General features: G+C 37.4%; 1 protein-coding gene across 1 annotated transcript in view; it reads right to left on the reverse strand.

The window, feature by feature from the left end:
* The window catches only part of DNAH12 (dynein axonemal heavy chain 12), a 219,686-nt gene that overhangs the window by 170,996 nt on the left and 29,148 nt on the right, over positions 1–19,542 (reverse strand). Inside the window, exons 10-17 of the mRNA XM_043587710.1 lie at positions 19,059–19,215; positions 18,342–18,433; positions 17,032–17,210; positions 12,993–13,128; positions 9,908–10,033; positions 7,939–8,073; positions 7,397–7,590; positions 6,418–6,661 (exon numbers count right to left, since the gene is read on the reverse strand). Coding sequence (XP_043443645.1) covers positions 6,418–6,661; positions 7,397–7,590; positions 7,939–8,073; positions 9,908–10,033; positions 12,993–13,128; positions 17,032–17,210; positions 18,342–18,433; positions 19,059–19,215 — 1,263 coding nt within the window. The remainder of the gene's footprint in view (positions 1–6,417; positions 6,662–7,396; positions 7,591–7,938; positions 8,074–9,907; positions 10,034–12,992; positions 13,129–17,031; positions 17,211–18,341; positions 18,434–19,058; positions 19,216–19,542) is intronic.

Here is a 19,542-nt window from a genome sequence, read left to right on the forward strand (position 1 = left end):
GGAGATACAACAGTGAACAACACCACCAAATCATTACACGGTCTTTATTCTGTGATTTTGCCATTTACCAGTAAAAATGTAATCATCAACTATCACAGTCCTTTGCTATGGAGTTTATTTTATTAAATTTTACTTATTTATTTTGAGAGAGAGAGAGAGCATGAGCAGGAGAGGGGCAGAGAGAGGGAGATGAGAGAATACCAAGCAGGCTTCGCACTGTCAGCATAGAGCCTCACAAGGAGCTTGATTTCACCAACCGTGAGATGGTGACCTGAGCCGAGATTAAGAGTTGGATGCTTAACCCACTGAGCCACCCAGGCATCCATATATTAAAAGGCACAAAATATTAACTCCATGTAATAGTAGGAGTAGGGTCCTAAAAACTCTCATGATGAAAGAATATAAGGAAAATAGGATTAGAAGGAATTAACAAAAAGTACATATATGAAATTCCTTATTGACTTTCTATATTCATTTACAAATACTTATTTAGCATCTGCACTGTTTAGTATCTACATCATTGTTAGTGATTATGATATATCAATAAATTAAACAAATATCCTTTGTACAAACTTCCAGTGATAAAGTAAATACGCTCTGGGGATACAACGTACAGCATGGTGACTATAGTACCATACTGTATATTTGAAAGTTGCTAAGAGTAGATTTTAAAAGTTCTTACCACAAGAAAAAAATCTTGCCATTATGTGTGGTAATGGATGTCAACTAGACTTATTATGGTGATCATTTTGCAATGTATACAAATATCAAATCATTATGTTGTACTCCTGAACCTAATACAATGCTATATGTTATTTATATCTCAATAACGATTTAATTATATGGTATGTTAAGGGGTAATAAATGATACAGAAAATAGGGAAATTAGAGCAGGATAAGAATCAGAACCAGTGGGGGTATCAAGCAAGATGCTCAGGGAAGGCTTCCTGGATATGGTGATAATTTGAACAAAGATTTTAGGAGGGGAGGATATGAGACAAGAACATATGTAAGTGAAGAGAACAGTAGGCAGGGGTAATAGCTGAAGCACAGGCCCTCAGGCAGGAGGGCTTAAGAAATGAGAATGGGGGGCAGTATGGCTGGGGCATCCGCTGTGAGGGGCAAGAGAAGGTGGAGGCAAGGTCAGAGAAATAAAGAAAAGTTCAAGTGAAGTTAGAGGGATAAAGAGGAGCCAGATTATGGAGTGCTATGTAAACGTTTTATGAGTAAAACATGAAGGCTTTGCAGAACTTTGAGGAGAGGAGTAACATGATCTGACTTAATTTTTCTAGTTGCTCTATTTTTAACAGATGATGGGATGAAGGTAGGGACAAAGGTAGACACAGGGAAACCCATTAGGACCTTTTTGTAGAAATCCATGTAAAAGATGATTTAACGTGGACCAGGGCGATGGCAATGGGAGAGTGAATTTTGAGTTTGCCACATAGTTAGATATCCAAGGAAAGGTTACAAGTAGGAGGTTGTATATATGAATCTTGGGACTGGCTAGAGAAGTCTGGGATACCAGTTAAAGATCTGGGAGTTGCCAGCATATAATCATGTATAAACTCATCTATATTTTTGATGAGACTGATGAGATCATCAAGAGAGTTAGGGTAGATAAAGGACCAATGACTGAGCCCTAAGAACTTCCAACATTAAGAGGCTGGGAAGAGTAAGAAAAAATAGCAAGGAAAAATATAGTGATGCTACTAGTGATATGGGACAGTTTATTTATCTTCCATCTCAGGATGACTTCCAGAGATGATGACACTATGCCATGGTGATAGAGATGATGATGATGTGACGGTGGTGATAAGAAAAGAAAGGAGAGGGGTGCCTGGGTGGCTCAGTCTGTCAAGCATCCAACTCTTGGTTTCTGCTCAGGTCATGATCTTGCAGTTGTGAGTTCAAGCCCCAAGTCAGGCTCCACACTGACAGCACAAAGCTTGCTTGGGATTCTCTATCTCTCCCTGTCTCTCTGCCCCTCCTCTTGTCACACACCAAAATATATAAATAAACTCACTCTCTCTCTCTCTCTTTCAAAATATTTAAATAAGTTTAAAAAAAAGAAAAAAGAAAAGAAATGAGAATATCATGAGGATAAATTTTAAAAGGATCATATAAGCTAAATGTGAACAATGAACTGTAACTAAGTTCCTTACTAGGCAAATTAGGAAAAAAAAAAGAGAAAATTTAAATTAACAACATTTGGAGGACTTCAAGCTGTGTTACAAAGCTGTAATCATCAAGACAGTATAGTACTGCCACAAGAACACTCAGATTAATGGAATAGAAAACAGAACTCAGAAATGGACCCACAAACATATGGCCAACTAATCTTTGACAAACCAGGAAGAATATCTACTGGAATAAAGACAGTCTCTTCAGCAAATGGTGCTGGGAAAACTGGACAGCGACATGCAGAAAAATGATCCTGGACCACTTTCTTACACCACACACAAAAATAAACTCAAAATGGATGAAAGACCTAACCATAAGACAGGAAGCCATCAAAAGCCTTGAGGAGAAAGCAGGCAAAAACCTCTTTGACCTTGGTCGCAGCAACTTCTTACTCAACCCGTCTCCAGAGGCAAGGGAAACAAAAGCAAAAATGAACTATTGGGACCTCATCAAAATAAAAAGCTTCTGCACAGCGAAGGAAACAATCAGCAAAACTGAAAGGCAACCAACAGAATGGGAGAAGATATTTGCAAATGACATATCAGATAAAGGGTTAGTATCCAAAATCTATCAAGAACTTCTCAAACTCAACACCCAAAAAATAAATAATCCAGTGAAGAAATGAGCAAAAGACATGAATAGCTGCTTCTCCAAAGAAGACATCCAGATGGCCAACTGACACACGAAAAAATGCTCAACATCACTCATCATCTGGAAAATACAAATCAAAACCACAATGAGATACCACCTCACACCTGTCAGAATGGCTAACATTAATAACTCAGGCAACAACAGATGTTGGTGAGGATGTGGAGAAAGAGGATCTCTTTTGCACTGCTGGTGGGAATGCAAACTGGTGCAGCCACTCTGGAAAACAGTATGGAGGTTCCTCAAAAAATTAAAAATGGAACTATCCTATGACCCAGCAATTGCACTACTAGGTATTTATCCAAGGGATACAGGTGTGCTGTTTCAAAGAGGCACATGTACCCCAATATTTATAGCAGCACTGTTGACAATAGCCAACGTATGGAAAGAGCCCAAATGTCCATCGATGGATGAATGGATAAAGAAGATGTGGTGTATATATATATATACAATGGAGTATTACTCAGCAATCAAAAAGAATGAAATCTTGCCATTCACAACTATGTGGTTGGAACTGGGGGGTATTATGCTAAGTGAAATTAGTCAGTCAGAGAAAGACAAAAATCATATGACTTGACTCATATGAGGACTTTAAGAGACAAAACAGATGAACATAAGGGAAAGGAAACAAAAATAAAAACAGGGAGGGGACAAAACAGAAGAGACTCATAAATATGGAGAACAAACAGAGGGTTAGTGGAGGGGTTGTAGGAGGGGGGAATGGGCTAAATGGGTAAGGAGCATTAAGGAATCTACTCCTGAAATCATTGTTGTATATATGCTAACTAACTTGGATGTAAATTTTTAAAAAAATTAAATTTAGGGGCGCCTGGGTGGCTCAGTCGGTTAAGCGTCCGACTTCAGCTCAGGTCATGATCTCGCAGTCCGCGAGTTCGAGCCCCACGTCGGGCTCTGGGCTGATGGCTCAGAGCCTGGAGCCTGCTTCCAGTTCTGTGTCTCCCTCTCTCTCTGCCCCTCCCCCGTTCATGCTGTGTCTGTCTCAAAAATAAATAAACGTTAAAAAAATTTTTTTTAATTAAATTTAAAATATATTTTAAAAATTTTAATAAAATAAAATGAAAAAAATGTTTTAAATAAATTAACAATATTTGGAAATGGAATGAAAAGGGAATTATCCATACAGATTCTTCAGACATTAAAAAGATAATAAAAATGTTATGAGCAACTTTATGGTAACAAATTCAACAACTTAGAAGAAATGGAAAAGTTCTTTGGAAAATACACCTTATCAAAATTGACACAAAATTAAATACAAATCTGAATATCCCTATATCTATTAAAGAAATTGAATCCTTTTCAAAACCTTTCCCACAAGAAAATCCAATGACTTCACTGGTGAATGTGCCTCTAAAATATTTAAGAAATAATTAATACCAATTTTATAGAAAACTCTTTCAGAAAATAGAGAACATAAAACTCTCCAATTTCTTTCATAAGGACATCATAATCCTGATACTGAAACCTGGCAAAGACATTACAAAAATGTTAAGACCAACATCTCTCCTGAATTTAACCCCAAAAATCCTCAATAAAATGTTAGCAAATAATAAACTATGGAAGTACTAGAAGAAAACATTATCTTGGAATGAGGAAAGCATTTCTAGCTATAATTTAAAATTCAGTAGACAAAGGAAAAGAATGGGGGCACCTGGCTGGCTCAGTCATTGGGGCATACTTTTGATCTCAAGGTCATGCGTTCAAGCTCCATTCTGGGCATAGAAATTACTTAATAAAAAAATAAAAATAAAAAAGGAATAGAATGATGACTACATAAAAATAAAAAACCTTCCTTTTCCATTTACTTTAGGAACAATACATCTAAATTCAAATAAAAAGGCTTCTGCAAGGCAAGATACATGATAAATAAAGTCAAAAAACAAATAATGAATATTTGCAAAATACATCATACATAGAAAAAGCCTAGTGTCTTTAATATATGTGAATTACATATATATATATATTTACAATATAATACCCTGCGAAATTAATGTGTCTTAGAAATATTAATATAATCAATATTAATGTATAAATAATATCTATATATATTATATCCTAGAAATCAGTAAGAAAAAGATCAATAATTCAATAGACAAATAGACAATGATAAGACCAAACATTTCACAAAGAAATACAAAACATTCTTAAATATATAAAAATATGCTTAATGCTTTACATAATAAGAGAAATAAAAGTTCTCTTATATTAGCAAAAACTCAAGTTTGATGATATTCTTTTGTCAAGGGTGGTGAGAGTTTAAACTGGTATAGCCCCTATGTAAGGTAATTTGACTATAGATTTTATTCTGGCATTTACTCTTCTGGAATTTGCTTTGCAGTCATACTTGCACACACATGAAATCTTATCCAGTATATAACACTATATAGGTGTAACAAAAAAAAGAGAAAAAGTTTGTATGTGATGAGGAAAGGTCTCTAAGATAAAGTAATCAAAACAAAGGGAAAATAATACATATAGGACACTGTATTTTATGTAAAAAGATGGAAGAATAAGAACATATGTTTATATGGTTGTATGTGTAACAAAACTCAAGTGTATACGCGGAAGTAGTAACATTGATAACCTGAGTTATACAGGTAGAAACATGGGAAGGAGACTCTTCAGATATATCTTTATTTTTTAAGCCACATAAATATATTAAATATTGAAAACGATTTTAAGTAGTTTCTTTAAAAAAAATCCAGGCAGCTCATGGAATCTCTGAGTGCTAGATACAGACACAAACAATGCTTAAAATCCCATCCAAGTTTCCACTGCATTGACAATGGAAATGGCACCACCCCTGGAACCCGGCCACTACTGCCTAGGGAAGCTGGAGGCCTTATTAACTGTCCCAAAAACTGTTAGTATTTCTTCATTAAAAATGACTTGAGGGGTGCCTGGGTGGCTCAGTCAATTAAGCGTCCACCTCTAGATTTTGGCTCAGGTCACGATCTCACAGTTTGTGGGTGAGAGCCCTACACTGGGCTCTTTGTTGGGTATGTGGAGCCTGCTTGGGATTCTTTCTCTCTCCCTCTCTCCTTCTCTCTTCTCTCTCTCTCTGCAAGGGGCCCCTTGCCCCCTGCCTTCAAAATAAATAAATAAACATTTTTTTAAAAACACAACTTGAAGCACGGGAGGCTAAATACCTTGCCTAAGATATGCTACTAGCAAGTGTGAAATTGTGATACAAACATAAGTGGTATGACTTTAAAATTCCCCCAACTAACTGCTATCCTGTGCTGTTGCCCTTAGATAGGCTGACTGGTCTGCTCTAGTAATTTTTTACCCTCTTTATATCATTGTAGTTAGTCATTCTAGTCTTTTCTATTTGCCACGCATAGTTCTATGAAAGGATTGCTTTCAATGACTTTACTGGGGAAGAATGAAGCATGGATTTAGTAATAGATCAAGTAATAGATCTACTAATAGATTAGTAATAGATCAAGTTTTCCAGATTCAGCTTTGGTTTTGCTTTCCAAATCGTTCTATTTCTCTTCATTAGCACTGGATGATGTGAACAGCTCTGGCCAGGACTTTCTAAAATGTCATTAAATGTGTTCATACCTTAAAAACTTTAATCTGCTCCATTACTGTGGAGCACATAATAATAGTAGGATTCTCTTTCGGTTCTTCTTCCAGTTTGTCCTCTCCCAGAGACCGCTTTTTTGCTGCCTTTCTTTTTTCTTGCAATTCTTTCTTATGCTTCATTTGGAAAAATTTCAGTGTCTTAAAAACTTCTCGGGAAAATTCATCTACATCAGCTTCCATGTTTTCCCCATTGAGGTCCAAAAAGCCTCCATCCATCCACCTGGATTGAAAGAAAAAATACTAAACTCAGAAATGTCTGGAGTGTAAAGGGGGACTTAGATAATCTTTAGGCTCGACTCTCATAAGAGAAACAACTGTGGGCAAGAGAAGTTACGTTTTTCTTAATCACACAGGTAGAGCTGATGGTAGAGAGAGAAGATTAACACCATCATCTCAGCCACGCTGCATGTGCTACAATACCTATCAGACTGTAAATGGATGACTAAGGGTAACCAAACAAAATGCAGATTTGACTCCAAAAATATTAGTCAAATTCATTAATTGCATAAAAAAGTGAATCAGTTCTGGAAAACCCAAGTGACACTTTACATATTATATTGGTAAGGGTAGGTGCTACCTTAGCAATGGTTGACACTTCTGTGTGACACTTGGTTCTCTTTCAAATGGATGAATATGTCCTACTTTCAAACACTTAACCAACAACAACATCAAATATCACTGCAACATTTTACAAGTCCTTCCATATCATTTGCTTAATTTTACAAAAAATGTTTATTTACTTTCGAGAGAGTACTAGCAGGGGAGGGGCAGAGAGAGAGGGAGACACAGAATCCAAAGCAGACTCCAGGCTCTGAGCTGTCAGCACAGAGCCTGATGCGGGGCTTGAACCCATGAACCATGAGATCATGACCTGAGCTGAAGTCGGATGCTCAACTGACTGAGCCACCCAGGTGCCCCAGATTTGCTTAATTTTTATTACACTAACAAAAATTACCGTTTTTCTGTTCGCTGCCACTTGAGAACAAAATTAAAAAACTTCTGATAGGGCTCAATGTTCACTTTTAATTTATCCAGTTCAGGATATTTTGTCAATTCCCATTTGAAAAGTTCCTCTTCCTTATTAATAAACTGAACTGCTTCTTCAGACTCCTGAATACGTTTCTGTAGTTGCCTTACATCTGTCACATACTGAAAGCAAATAATTGTTTATCTCAAGAAATATCCAAGTAACGTTATTAAAATAAGATTATACGACACTGCATGGGCTGTGTTCTTGCATTTATATTAAGGCTTTAAATATCAACTTCACAACAGAACTATGGTATAGAGTACAGAGCAAAATGTATGGGTCTGTCTATTTTACAGATAGAAAACTAAGTCACAAGAAAGATACATGAATAGTACCAGCTCAGGCCTAAGAGTCAGACCTTGTTTGCCAGAGTAAGCATATGTTTTTCATGTTTTTAAATGTATGCAAACATGTCGTGTATTAATCTACAGGCTTGTCATAGCTACCGTCTTCTGTGTTCATCACACCTGTTGCATGCGGTCCAGTTCTGCAAATTCTGTAAACTCTTCCATGCGGCGTGATTCCTTTTCTATTTCCAAAATCACTTTCTCTCTCTTGGCTATCAGCTCATTTTCTTTTTCATGTTTTGCATTCTCAATAAGCTTTTTAAGAGACAATTTAATCAGGTTAATTATTTTGTTACAAAGGAAATTTATCAAATCAGAAATCTGAACGCTTTTTGTAGTAATAAAAACCACCACAGAAGTAAAAATGAGTACAAGAATGAAACACCGACCAGTATAAAAATGCAAATAATAATAAACCACACAGAAAATTTTCCCTAGCTTTCTGAGTGATGGTAACAATTCTTACATATTCATTAGATACTTTATTTAACAGATAGATCCCGTGTGTCAAGAACTATTCAACACGTTACTTATATTAGCACAGTTATTGTTATTATTCTTATTACTTCAGAGATGAAGACATTTAGACTTATAGAAATCAAGAGGTATGCCCAACGTCACAAAGTCATAAAAGTCAAGATCTGCATTAGAACTTGGGTTTATGTGACTGAAGTCCATGCTTTTTATTACTACACCATCTCACTTCCCACCATAGGAGAGACTGCTTTACACTAGAGCTTTTCCAAAATCTAAAGTATACTCAGTCTGATACTGGGCAAGTTACTTAACTTCTCTGAGACTCATTTTTCTCATCTATGAAATGGGGAATTAGAAACACCTGGGATTTTTGCGAGTATTAAATGAGTTACTAAATGCAAAGCACTTAAGGCAGTGCTTACTATTATTATTATTATCAACTTACAATAGTTCTGACCTCTTTTTTTTTTCTGTTTCATTTGCAAAGTTTTTATTAGGACCTTTTATATATGACCTTTAGAGCTCATAAATCACATTCTTTTTTTTTTTTGTCAACGTTTATTTATTTTTGGGACAGAGAGAGACAGAGCATGAACGGGGGAGGGGCAGAGAGAGAGGGAGACACAGAATCGGAAACAGGCTCCAGGCTCTGAGCCATCAGCCCAGAGCCCGACGCGGGGCTCAAACTCATGGACCGTGAGATCATGACCCGAGCCGAAGTCGGACGCTTAACTGACTGCGCCACCCAGGCACCCCATAAATCACATTCTTAATCTGGCTCTGCTTACTACTTTTTCCCTCCAAGAAGTCTCCCAAAGTTATAAAAAATAGAAATTTATAAATATACATTGAGAATTATGCACAGTTTTTACACAATAATAGTCGGGTCGATGTTTCCAGCTGTCTAATCATCTCCCAGGACCTCTCATCTGAAACAGAATGACGGACTCTGAAATCTTGACAGCAGAAATGGCAACTCTGGCCCCAACCCACCATCCGCCCTCAGCATCACGGCACTGGGCAGGTGTTGGTTTTGGACAGTCATGGCAAAAGAGGAAGTGCAGAAAGGCTAGTTGGGATGGCGGTGCTGTGAGCAGAGGACAGAAGCCGGGAAGGTTTCAGCCCTGTTTCTGCCACAGCTCATACCTGGGACTGTATTTAAACTCTTGGCCCAAGAATCGCCAAGAGCCGAACCACAGACTCAGCATAGGCCCAATCTGACTGTGGCCAACTGGAAGAGTTCCAGGCCATTACAAACCTGAAAAACGCTTCCTTGGTCCAGAGTTGGGGAACCCAAATGTCTCCCTAGTGTGTCGTCCTCAGTCACTAACAAGCAGCTCTTTCCTTCCAAGCAATGGGATGGAGTGCCTGGAGCTACAGTGAGGCCAGAGGGACATGGTAGCTGCTGTCAAGTAGTTCTGACCTCTTTAATGTCAGTCCCACTTCTACCAGACCCTGTATTAAGCCTAACATCCTGTCCTAAGCCTGCAGGACCATAAACGTTGCTGGCCCCAAACTCATATTGACACACGAAGTTACTTTTTAAAGGTAGATTAAATAAATGTGCTTAAAACGTCAGAATACAAAAGTACATACTGAAAAATATATTCACCTCATCATTTTCATCAAAGATGGGATTAATTTTCCAAGGCCACATAAGGACAGTTGAATTTAAAGCTAAGTCTTCTGGAGGAAATAGGAAAACATCTAAAAAGTAACTCATTCGGCGTTTGGATTCCTACAAAAGAAACTCCAAGTATAATACACCATATAGGAAATAAACACATTAGGGAAAAGAAAAGAACCAACAATTTCTAATACTCTTTCAAATTTCAATTTGACTCAGATTATTAACTGATATTTCATATTACCCAAATCACATGGGTATTTCAGTAGCTGTAGGATTATTTACTTGCTTCACACCACACAGCTGTAGACTTCTATGCTGGAAATAAAGCATTTTAAAGGTTTTATCTTTAAAAAAATTTTTTTAATGTTTATATATTTTTGAAAGAGAGAAAGACTGTGTGAGTGGGGGAGGGGCAGAGAGCAAGGGAGGCACAGAATCCGTAGCAGGCTCCAGGCTCTGAGCTGTCAGTACAGAGCCCAATGTGTGGCTCGAAACCACCAATTGTGAGATCATGACCTGAGCTGAAGTCAGACACTTCACCAACTGAGCCACCCAGGTGCCTCTAAAGGTTTCATCTTGAAGTTGACTAACCATAAAGGTACTCTTGGTCCTCCTTGTGCATGACTGAAAAAGGTGATCAAATATGCAGCTTTTGTTTGACACTTTCAACTTTTGATTTCAAAGAATTTTGTATTTTTGGGGTGCCTGAGTGGCTCAGTTGGTGAAGTGTCTGACTTCAGCTCAGGTCATGATCTCATGGTTCGTGGGTTTGAGCCCCATGTTGGGCTCTGTGCTGACAGCTCAGAGCCTGGAGCCTGCTTCAGATTCTGTGTCTCCCTCTCTCTCTGTTCCTCCCCCACTCAAACTCCCTGACTCTCTCTCTCTCTCTCTCTCTCAAAAAATAAAGACTTAAATTTTTTAAATGAATTTTATATTTTTTATTATTATGTATTTATTTTTGAATCTTTGGTGACATAGATTTTAGCATTTTTGTTTTGTTTTGTATCTTCAATGACATTATCACCTTTCTTGCCTACCACTGACATACAGCAATTGTCCAGGAAGAGTTTGGGGTGAAAGTCAGATCCTGTTTCCCATAGTAAGTACATGTTTTTCTTACATATTTTTCCTCTTTGCAAAGGGGAAAAATAACCTTTAAACCAGTAGATTGACATGAATGGATAAATTGAGGACCTTTACCTCCTATCGCTTTCATTGATTCATATGCAGTGCTGTAATTTTTAAGAATTAAAATACATATTGAGGAGGGCACCTTTTGGGATGAGCACTGGGTGTTGTATGGAAACCAATTTGACAATAAATTTCACATATTGAAAAAAAAGAATTAAAATACAGACTCAAATTTACAGATCTAATTTACAAGTTTTTGGTATGACATATATAGTATATATGTATATAATATGTATATAATGTGTACAATGCATATTATATTGCATGTAGAAATATAACTTTCAAAACTTCATCTATGCAATTAACTATATTAATAGATTAAAGGAGAAAAAGCATAGATGCAAAAAAGAAAGGATTTGATAAAATTCAATATCCATTTATAATATAAAAAAAAAAACCTGAAAGGTACAGCCTCCAGTTATGGAATGAATATGTTACGGAGATAAAAGGTACAGAATAGGGAATATAGTCAATGGTATTGTAATAGTGCTGTATTGTGCAAATATGGTAACTACATTTGTGAGCACAGCATAAGGTACAGAGTTGTCGAATCACTATGTTGTAAACTTGAAACTGATGTGACATTGTGTGTCAACTATATCTCAATTTTTTTTTTAAAAAGGGGGGGAGCTCAAAATAAACAAATAAATAGCACCTAATAGAAGAGCGGATACTCATCCGATAAAGGTACCTATTAAAGAAACACACACACACCAAATGTCATACTTAATAGTGAAATATTGAAAGCTCCCCCTTTGAGGTTGGGATCAAGTGATTACTGTACTAGAGTCCTAGTCAGTCCATCGTAGCAAAGAAAATAAACAAGATTTTGGAAATGTGTAATGTTTATGAGGACAGAACCAAAACTCCCATTATTTGCAATTTATATGATGGTTTATGTAGACATCCCAAAAGAATCTCAACTATTAAGATAAAGAAGGGAAATAAAACATATGTAACATTTTTGAAGTTAAAGTTTTTAAAGAAAAAAGAAACCTCAAAAATTAAGAAAAAATGTAGCAATAGATATTAAGGGATACATAACAATAAATTTATATTATAGCCCTAAGTAGAAAATAAATATCCCTTAGTTCATAGTGATATGAATAAGTAATTGAATAAATTAATAAGTGGAAAAGCAGACAAATCTCTCATGCAGAAGAAATCCAAATAAATTATGTAGCTACTCCATGGTAAAGGAGGAGAGCATAACTCCCCAATTCTGAAGTGTGGGTTGCATATAGTGACTTCCTTCCAGAGAGGACATCACAGGAAGGGGGAGAAAAGGGTGGAGAGACTTGATAAACACTACTTAAGACTAGTGGTCAAGGTCAACATTAATAGTGATAAGTCATGTTGATAATATGTACCCTTGATACGATGTGATGATGTGTGTACACTTAACCTTTGTGATTCTCTTTCCAAAAGCCCACTACCTCAGTCTAGTCAAGAGAAAAACATCAGATGAATTCCAACAGAGGGCCATCCTATGATATACCTGACCTGTACTTCTCAACACTGTCAAGGCCATTAAAGAGCAAAACAAAACAAAACAAAACAAATCTGAGAAACTATCCGAGCCCAGAGGAGCCTAAGAAAACACAACTAGAGGGGTGCCTGGGTAGTTCAGTTGGTTAAATGTCCGACTTTAGCTCAGGTCACAATCTCACAGTCGGTGGGTTCAAACCCTGCATCAGGCTCTGTGCTGACAGCTGAGAGCCCAGAGCCTGCTTCGGATTCTGTGTCTCCCTCTCTCTCTGCCCACCCCACCCCCATACTCTATCTCTCTTAAAAATAAACATTAAAATTAAATAAATAAATAAATAAATAAATAAATAAATAAATAAATAAAATATTGTAATTAAAAGATTCTTACCTTGATCCGTAAAATCAACTCTTGAATCCCTATAGTCCGGGCTTTTTCTACATAAGATATCAGATCCATCATCTCTTCTGTTGTCTCAGGGACTTTTAATGCATGCTCTTTAATTGCTTCAAAATCACTGCAGATACTGACACAATGCTCTGCTTTACTATGGTTACAGTAATTAATGCTATATCATATTTGATATATGTGTCATAAATATTACAAAATATGAACCGTGATAGCCTCAAAATATTAAATCACTAAGACGTCTTGAAACATTTAAGGACAACTTAGCTGATGTAACTTGGTATACATCATACATCTACAAAAATCTATGAAATTGACATAACATTTTTATGTAGAAACTATGGTATATTAGAAAAAATTTTTCTATGGATCTCTTCAACTCTCTTGAACATCCAGCTAAGCAGTGTGATGTAGAGTGTACTTAGGAATGGTAAGCAGGCCAATGTGAATACAAAGAAGGAGACATTATGAAGCTGGAGAGGTGAGCAGTAATTAGATCACGTAGGGCTTAATATGTCATTCTTGATTTTCAAAAATTTAGGAGGGATGCAACAAAGTGGACAATGCCAAAAAGACAGGTGATCCTACGAGGGCACTTTCACCTTGCTAGAGCAGAATCTGTGTCCCTTTGGGTGAGACAGTACCACAAAAGACAAAGGCAGACAAAATGAGAGCAAATGATTGGCCCAAACAGATGCTAAACTAAACAGTGAGTAAGAAAAGCATTCTTTAATGATTATTTATTTAATAAATTGTACCTAGTGGCACACATTCCTCCTTTTGATGTTATCTATCTCAAGTAGGGAATTTAAATGGAAAAGAATGAAAGAATGAACTAGATAGAGGAAACTGGACAAATTTTCAGCTGCTCTTATGTCATGGGTTTATAGTAATATACAGTTATTTTGTTGGAAGTGACAGAATTTTCCAGAAAAGTCACAGATACCACAAAAATAAATACCAAAATCGGGGCGCCTGGGTGGCGCAGTTGGTTAAGCGTCCGACTTCAGCCAGGTCACGATCGCGCGGTCTGGGAGTTCGAGCCCCACGTCAGGCTCTGGGCTGATGGCTCGGAGCCTGGAGCCTGTTTCCGATTCTGTGTCTCCCTCTCTCTCTGCCCCTCCCCCATTCATACTCTGTCTCTCTCTGTCCCAAAAGTAAATAAACGTTGAAAAAAAAAAATTTTTTTAAATAAAAAAAAAAAATACCAAAAAATGTTATGTTAAACATAAATCATTTTTTGATTAAGGCATTGTTGTGGCTCTTATTCCATGGGATTGTTAGAAACGAATGCTTTGCCATTGTTGATATCTTTTTGTGTAGTGTACTTTTGTACAAAGCATGCCTGACAATACTTCACTTTTTGACAGTCAAATTTTAAGTTTGTTTGTTTGTTTATTTATTTATTTATTTATTTATTTATTTATTTATTTTTGAGATAGAGCAGGGAAGGGGCAGAGAGAGAGGGAGACAGAGAAGCCCAAGGCAGGGCTCCAGCCCATGAACTGTGAGATCCAGACCTAGCTGAAACTGAGACGGACACTTAACTGACTGACTAAGCCACCCAGGTGTCCCTGACAGGCTTATACTTTTTGTTTACTTAAAAACATTTATTGATGTGATGGCTCCCTTCATTGGGAGACTATTCTACACCAAGCACAGTGCCAGATGCTTTACAAACATAATCTGTGGAGGTTCCCGGGTGGCTCAGTCAGTTAAGCATCCAACTTGAGCTCAGGTCATGATTCCACGGTTTGTGAGTTCAAGCCCTGCATTGGGCTCTCTGCTGTCAGCACAAAGCCCACTTCAGATCCTCTGTCTCCCTCTCTCTCTGCCCCTCCCCCTTGCCCCCTCATGCTCACACTCTCTCTCTCAAAAATAAACATTTAAAAAAATGTAATCTGTGATCCTAACATTAGTCCTTCAGGGAAAGTATTATTTTTCACAGCTGGCACAGCAGAAAACTGAGGCTCAGGGAAATTAACTAATTTGCCTGGAGTTATAGAACTAGTTCATTACAGAGCCAGGATTCAAATCTAGATCTTTCTGACTCTAAAGCACATGATTTTTTCACATTGCTTCTGGGAAAATAAACATACTAGCTAACATCGATTGAATGCCATGTCCCAGGCACTGTGCTAGGTGCTTTACATGTATTAGTTTTAGTCCTTACAGAAGTTACAAACTAAGATTCTTTTGGAGACAGGCAGGTAACAGATGAATTAAATGAGTTGGATGATGAGTTGATTCAGCAGTGGGTGAACAAACCAAAGGACACATTCCATATAAAATGGAAACTGCTTCTCAGTTCCACCTACCACTGCAGGCCCAACAAGGTACAGTCTTCCCACCTTTTCAAGAAAAGTAAAAGATCTGGATTGTGTGTGCGTGCGTATGTGTGTGTGTGTGTGTGTGTGTGTGTGTGTGTGTGTGTCAACATTTTGAAATGTTGACAGCTAATTCAAAATGTGTTTAGACAGGGGCACCTGGATGGCTCAGTCGAGAATCTGACTTCGGCTCAGGTCATAACCTTGCAGTTCTTGAGTTCAACCACCACATGGGGCTCACTGCTGTCAGTGGGGAGCCCACTTCAGATCCTCTGTCCCCATCTCTCTCTGCTCCTCCCCTGCTCTCTCTCTCTCAAAAAATAAAATAAAATACAGGGCTCCTGGGTGGCTCAGTCGGTTAAGCATCTACTTTCGGCTCAAGTCATGATCTCACGGTTTGTGAGTTCGAGCCTTGCATCGGGCTCTGTGCTGACAGCTCAGAGCCTGGAGCCTGCTTCGGATTCTGTGTCTCCCCCTCTCTCTACGCCTCCCCTGCTCACGCTCTGTGTCTGTCTCTCAATAATAAATAAACGTTAAAAATTTTTTTAAAAAAATAAAAATAAAAATAAAATAAAATAATTTTTTAAAATGTGTTTAAACATGGGTGCCAGGGTGGCACAGTCAGTTAAGTGTCTGACTTGGGCTCAGGTCATGATCTCGCAGTTTATGAGTTCGAGACCCACGTCAAGCTCTGTGCTGACAGCTTGGAGCCTAGAGCCGGCTTCATATTCTGTATCTTCCTCTCTCTCTGCTCCTCCCCTGTTCTCTCTCTCTCTCTCTCTCTCTCTCTCTCTCTCTCTCTCTCTCTCAAAAATAAATAAACATTAAAATACGTTTAAAAAAATGAAACCCAGCATGAGACAAGGAAAAAGTGTCTGCATGACATATCCAACTAGCAAGCCACTAGTTTATGAATCTAATTTTACAACCACTCTGCAAAGTAGGTATTGCTGTCTCTATTTTACAGATGATAAAAATAAGTTAGGTAAGACCACAATATTGGGGTCGGGAACAATCCAAGATCTTCCCAATATCATTGAAAGTTTATAGTCTTTTCTGTTTTCATGCAGCCTGTATCCAAACACTAGTTTATTTCAGTTTCTTAAAAAAAAAAAAAAATCCTGTGTTTCCTCAAAACAATTCTCAAACCATATCAAACAAACAAAAACCAGACCAATGGGACTACAAGGGAAAGTCCTTAGGAGGCAGCTGTGAAGAAAAAATTGTAAGAACTTATATTTTAATCTTTAAAAAAATTTTTTTTAATTGAGGCACCTGGATGGCTCAGACGGTTGGGCATCCGACTTCGGCTCAGGTCATGGTTTTACAGTTCATGGATTTGAGCTCCGCATCAGACTCTGTGCTGACAGCTCTGAGCCTGGAGTCTGTTTTGGATTCTGTGTCTCCTTCTCTCTCTCTGCCCCTCCCCCGCTAGCACTCTGTCTGGCTCTGTCCCAAAAATAAACAAACATTTAAAAATTTGTTTTTAATTTTTTTAAGTTTATTTACTTACTTATTTTTTAGTAATCTCTACACCCAGTGTGGGTCTCAAACTCACAACCCCTAGATCAAGAGTCACATGCTCTTCTGAATAAGCCATCCAGGCACCCCTTAACCTTTTAAACAAGAGTTATCATTAGCAAAATATTTCTTTTAACCCTATAATTCCAAGTTTAGCAATTAATTCTACTTACCTTTCATTTTCTTTTCTATGTTTTGAAGCTATGTCATTTAATAATATGTTTGCAAAGGCTTTTGCTTTGTTTGTTAGACCCGTCTTCAAATCTTCACAATCCAAACGCACCATAGGGAAATGAACCCACTGAGGCAAAAGCATTATTTCTGAGGCGAGACTGAGAAATCTTCCTATAAACTTAAAAAAATAAAAAAGCATTTAAAAATCAGATCCAAGTATATTACTTGCACAGCTAGAAAACTTCAAAACAAAGTACAAATTGTTGAGCAAAGATACCCTAAAATTTTTCCCACATGGCTCCCACTTACATTTCCAACTTCATCTTCTAAATTTGCTGTGTACTACATTCCTATGTTACCTATTCTTCACCTATCTTGGTCATGCTACAGTTCCTCTGTACCTATAAACATCTCCTTCAAAGCCTGGCTCATTTTTCACTTCTTCAAGAAACTGTCACCAATATTCCGAAGCAGATGCAACCACTCCCTCTTCTGTGCTTCCACAACACCTTGTTCACATCTCCATTCCAGCACCTATCTGTACATATCATGGTTGTTATTCCTATGTCTGACTTCCAGGCCAAATATAAGCTCCTGAGGATAACGTGCGTGTATTATTTATCTTAACATCACCAAAACCTTGCTAGGTATCTGAATGTGATGAAGAGATTTTTGTTGAAGCAATGAATGAGTTAATGAATGACTAAAGAAATTATGGGTGAGGAGAGCCTGGATGGCTCAGTTGGTTGAGCATCGGACTCCTGATTTTGGCTCACGTCATGATCCCAGGGTCACGGGATTGAGCCCCATGTGAGGCTCAGCACTGAGCATGCAGCCTGCTTAAGAATCTCTCTCTCGGGCGCCTGGGTGGCTCAGTCGGTTAAGCGTCCGACTTCAGCTCAGGTCACGATCTCGCGGTCCGCGAGTTCGAGCCCCGCGTCGGGCTCAGGGCTGATGGCTCAGAGCCTGGAGCCTGCTCTCTCTCTCCCTCTCTCTCTGCCCCTCCCCCATTCATGCTCTGTCTCTCTCTGTCTCAAAAATAAATAAATGTTAAAAAAAAAAATTAAAAAAAAAAAAAAGAATCTCTCTCTCTCCCTCTGCCCCTCTCCCCCACTTTCTCTCTCTCTCTAAAATAAAATAAAATAAAATAATAAATTATGAAATGAACCTATGAATTTACTATAATGATGTTCTGAATGAGAGATTCTATTAACTTCAATTGAAGCATTTACTTTACAGGGAAAAAAATTCACCCTAATTTTAAAACAGAAATTCAAAGGCACTCATGAAAAACAGAATTACCACTTACTTCTGTGTATTCATCAAAAGTATGATCTTCTGCTTGGAAAGTCTCTATCAGCTCAACTGCAGACCCATCAAGAAGCCAATTATATTTTTCAACTGAAAATTAATAACCTAATTTAAATCTCAACAATAAGACCCATTCAAAAAGATAAAGTGTTTTGTTGATATGGTCAGGGAAATGAGTAGACTATTCAATTAAATATTATTAATAGAGAATTAACATACATTAATAAAATAGACCTAACAAGCAAACCAGGTTAAACATGACATTTTAAAATAAAGATAATAGTGTATGCTAATGATCTTACAATAATATAGAGGTACTGTTAAGCCATTGATTAACAGAATGTCAAGTAACAATCCTGACCCCATACATACTTGAGGAGACTATAAAACTGAGCTGCAGTCTCTTCAAAACTATTCTTCGAAATTATCTTGATTTAACTCTTGGTTTAGCTTTCTCCTTATTCCAACATCTCTTCTCTCTATCTTTTTGCTTCATCACCCTGTTCCAGTTAACATTCACCCATTAGACTTGACAACAGAATTCAAGTTTCTTAGGTTGGGTTGGATCTGTGATTCTGCCAAAAGCCATGCCTATGCTCACTTCTGGTTCTTCCTGCTCTTTCATGACAGCCCAAGACAACCAAATATCTGACCAATTTCTAGTAAAAATAAAAATGGTATTATTTTACGATAAAATAATATATGTCATATATACCATATGTCTCATAATGTTTTCTTGCACCTTCTAAGTTATGATGTACTGCTGCCTTCAGTGTAGTAACAGCCCATTGTGACACATGTTCAGGAAGTTCTGTGTCCAGATTTACAGCTGGTGAAGTTCCTGAGAGCCAAGAGGGAACTGTTTGGACATTCTAACAAAAATTAAAATGACAATTTATGAAACCAATATCTGTGCAATTGGGCTATACATAGAGCTTATACTATATTTTTAAACATTATTATCATATTTCAACGGTCCAAAAAAAGATAACTTGATGAAAAATAATGATTTAGAGTTGTATATTTTTAATCTAATATAAAAACTTGCATTAGTTTTCTATCATTCAACAAGTATTTATTGAATAACTATATCTAAGTGATTATATTAGAATGTACAAAAAACAAACATGATGTGGATCTTGTCCTTAAGAAGCTCACAACTACACAGGGAGAATCAAATGTGCACAAAAATACCAATT

Source organism: Prionailurus bengalensis, chromosome A2, assembly GCF_016509475.1.
Source record: "Prionailurus bengalensis isolate Pbe53 chromosome A2, Fcat_Pben_1.1_paternal_pri, whole genome shotgun sequence".
Taxonomy (NCBI): domain Eukaryota; kingdom Metazoa; phylum Chordata; class Mammalia; order Carnivora; family Felidae; genus Prionailurus; species Prionailurus bengalensis.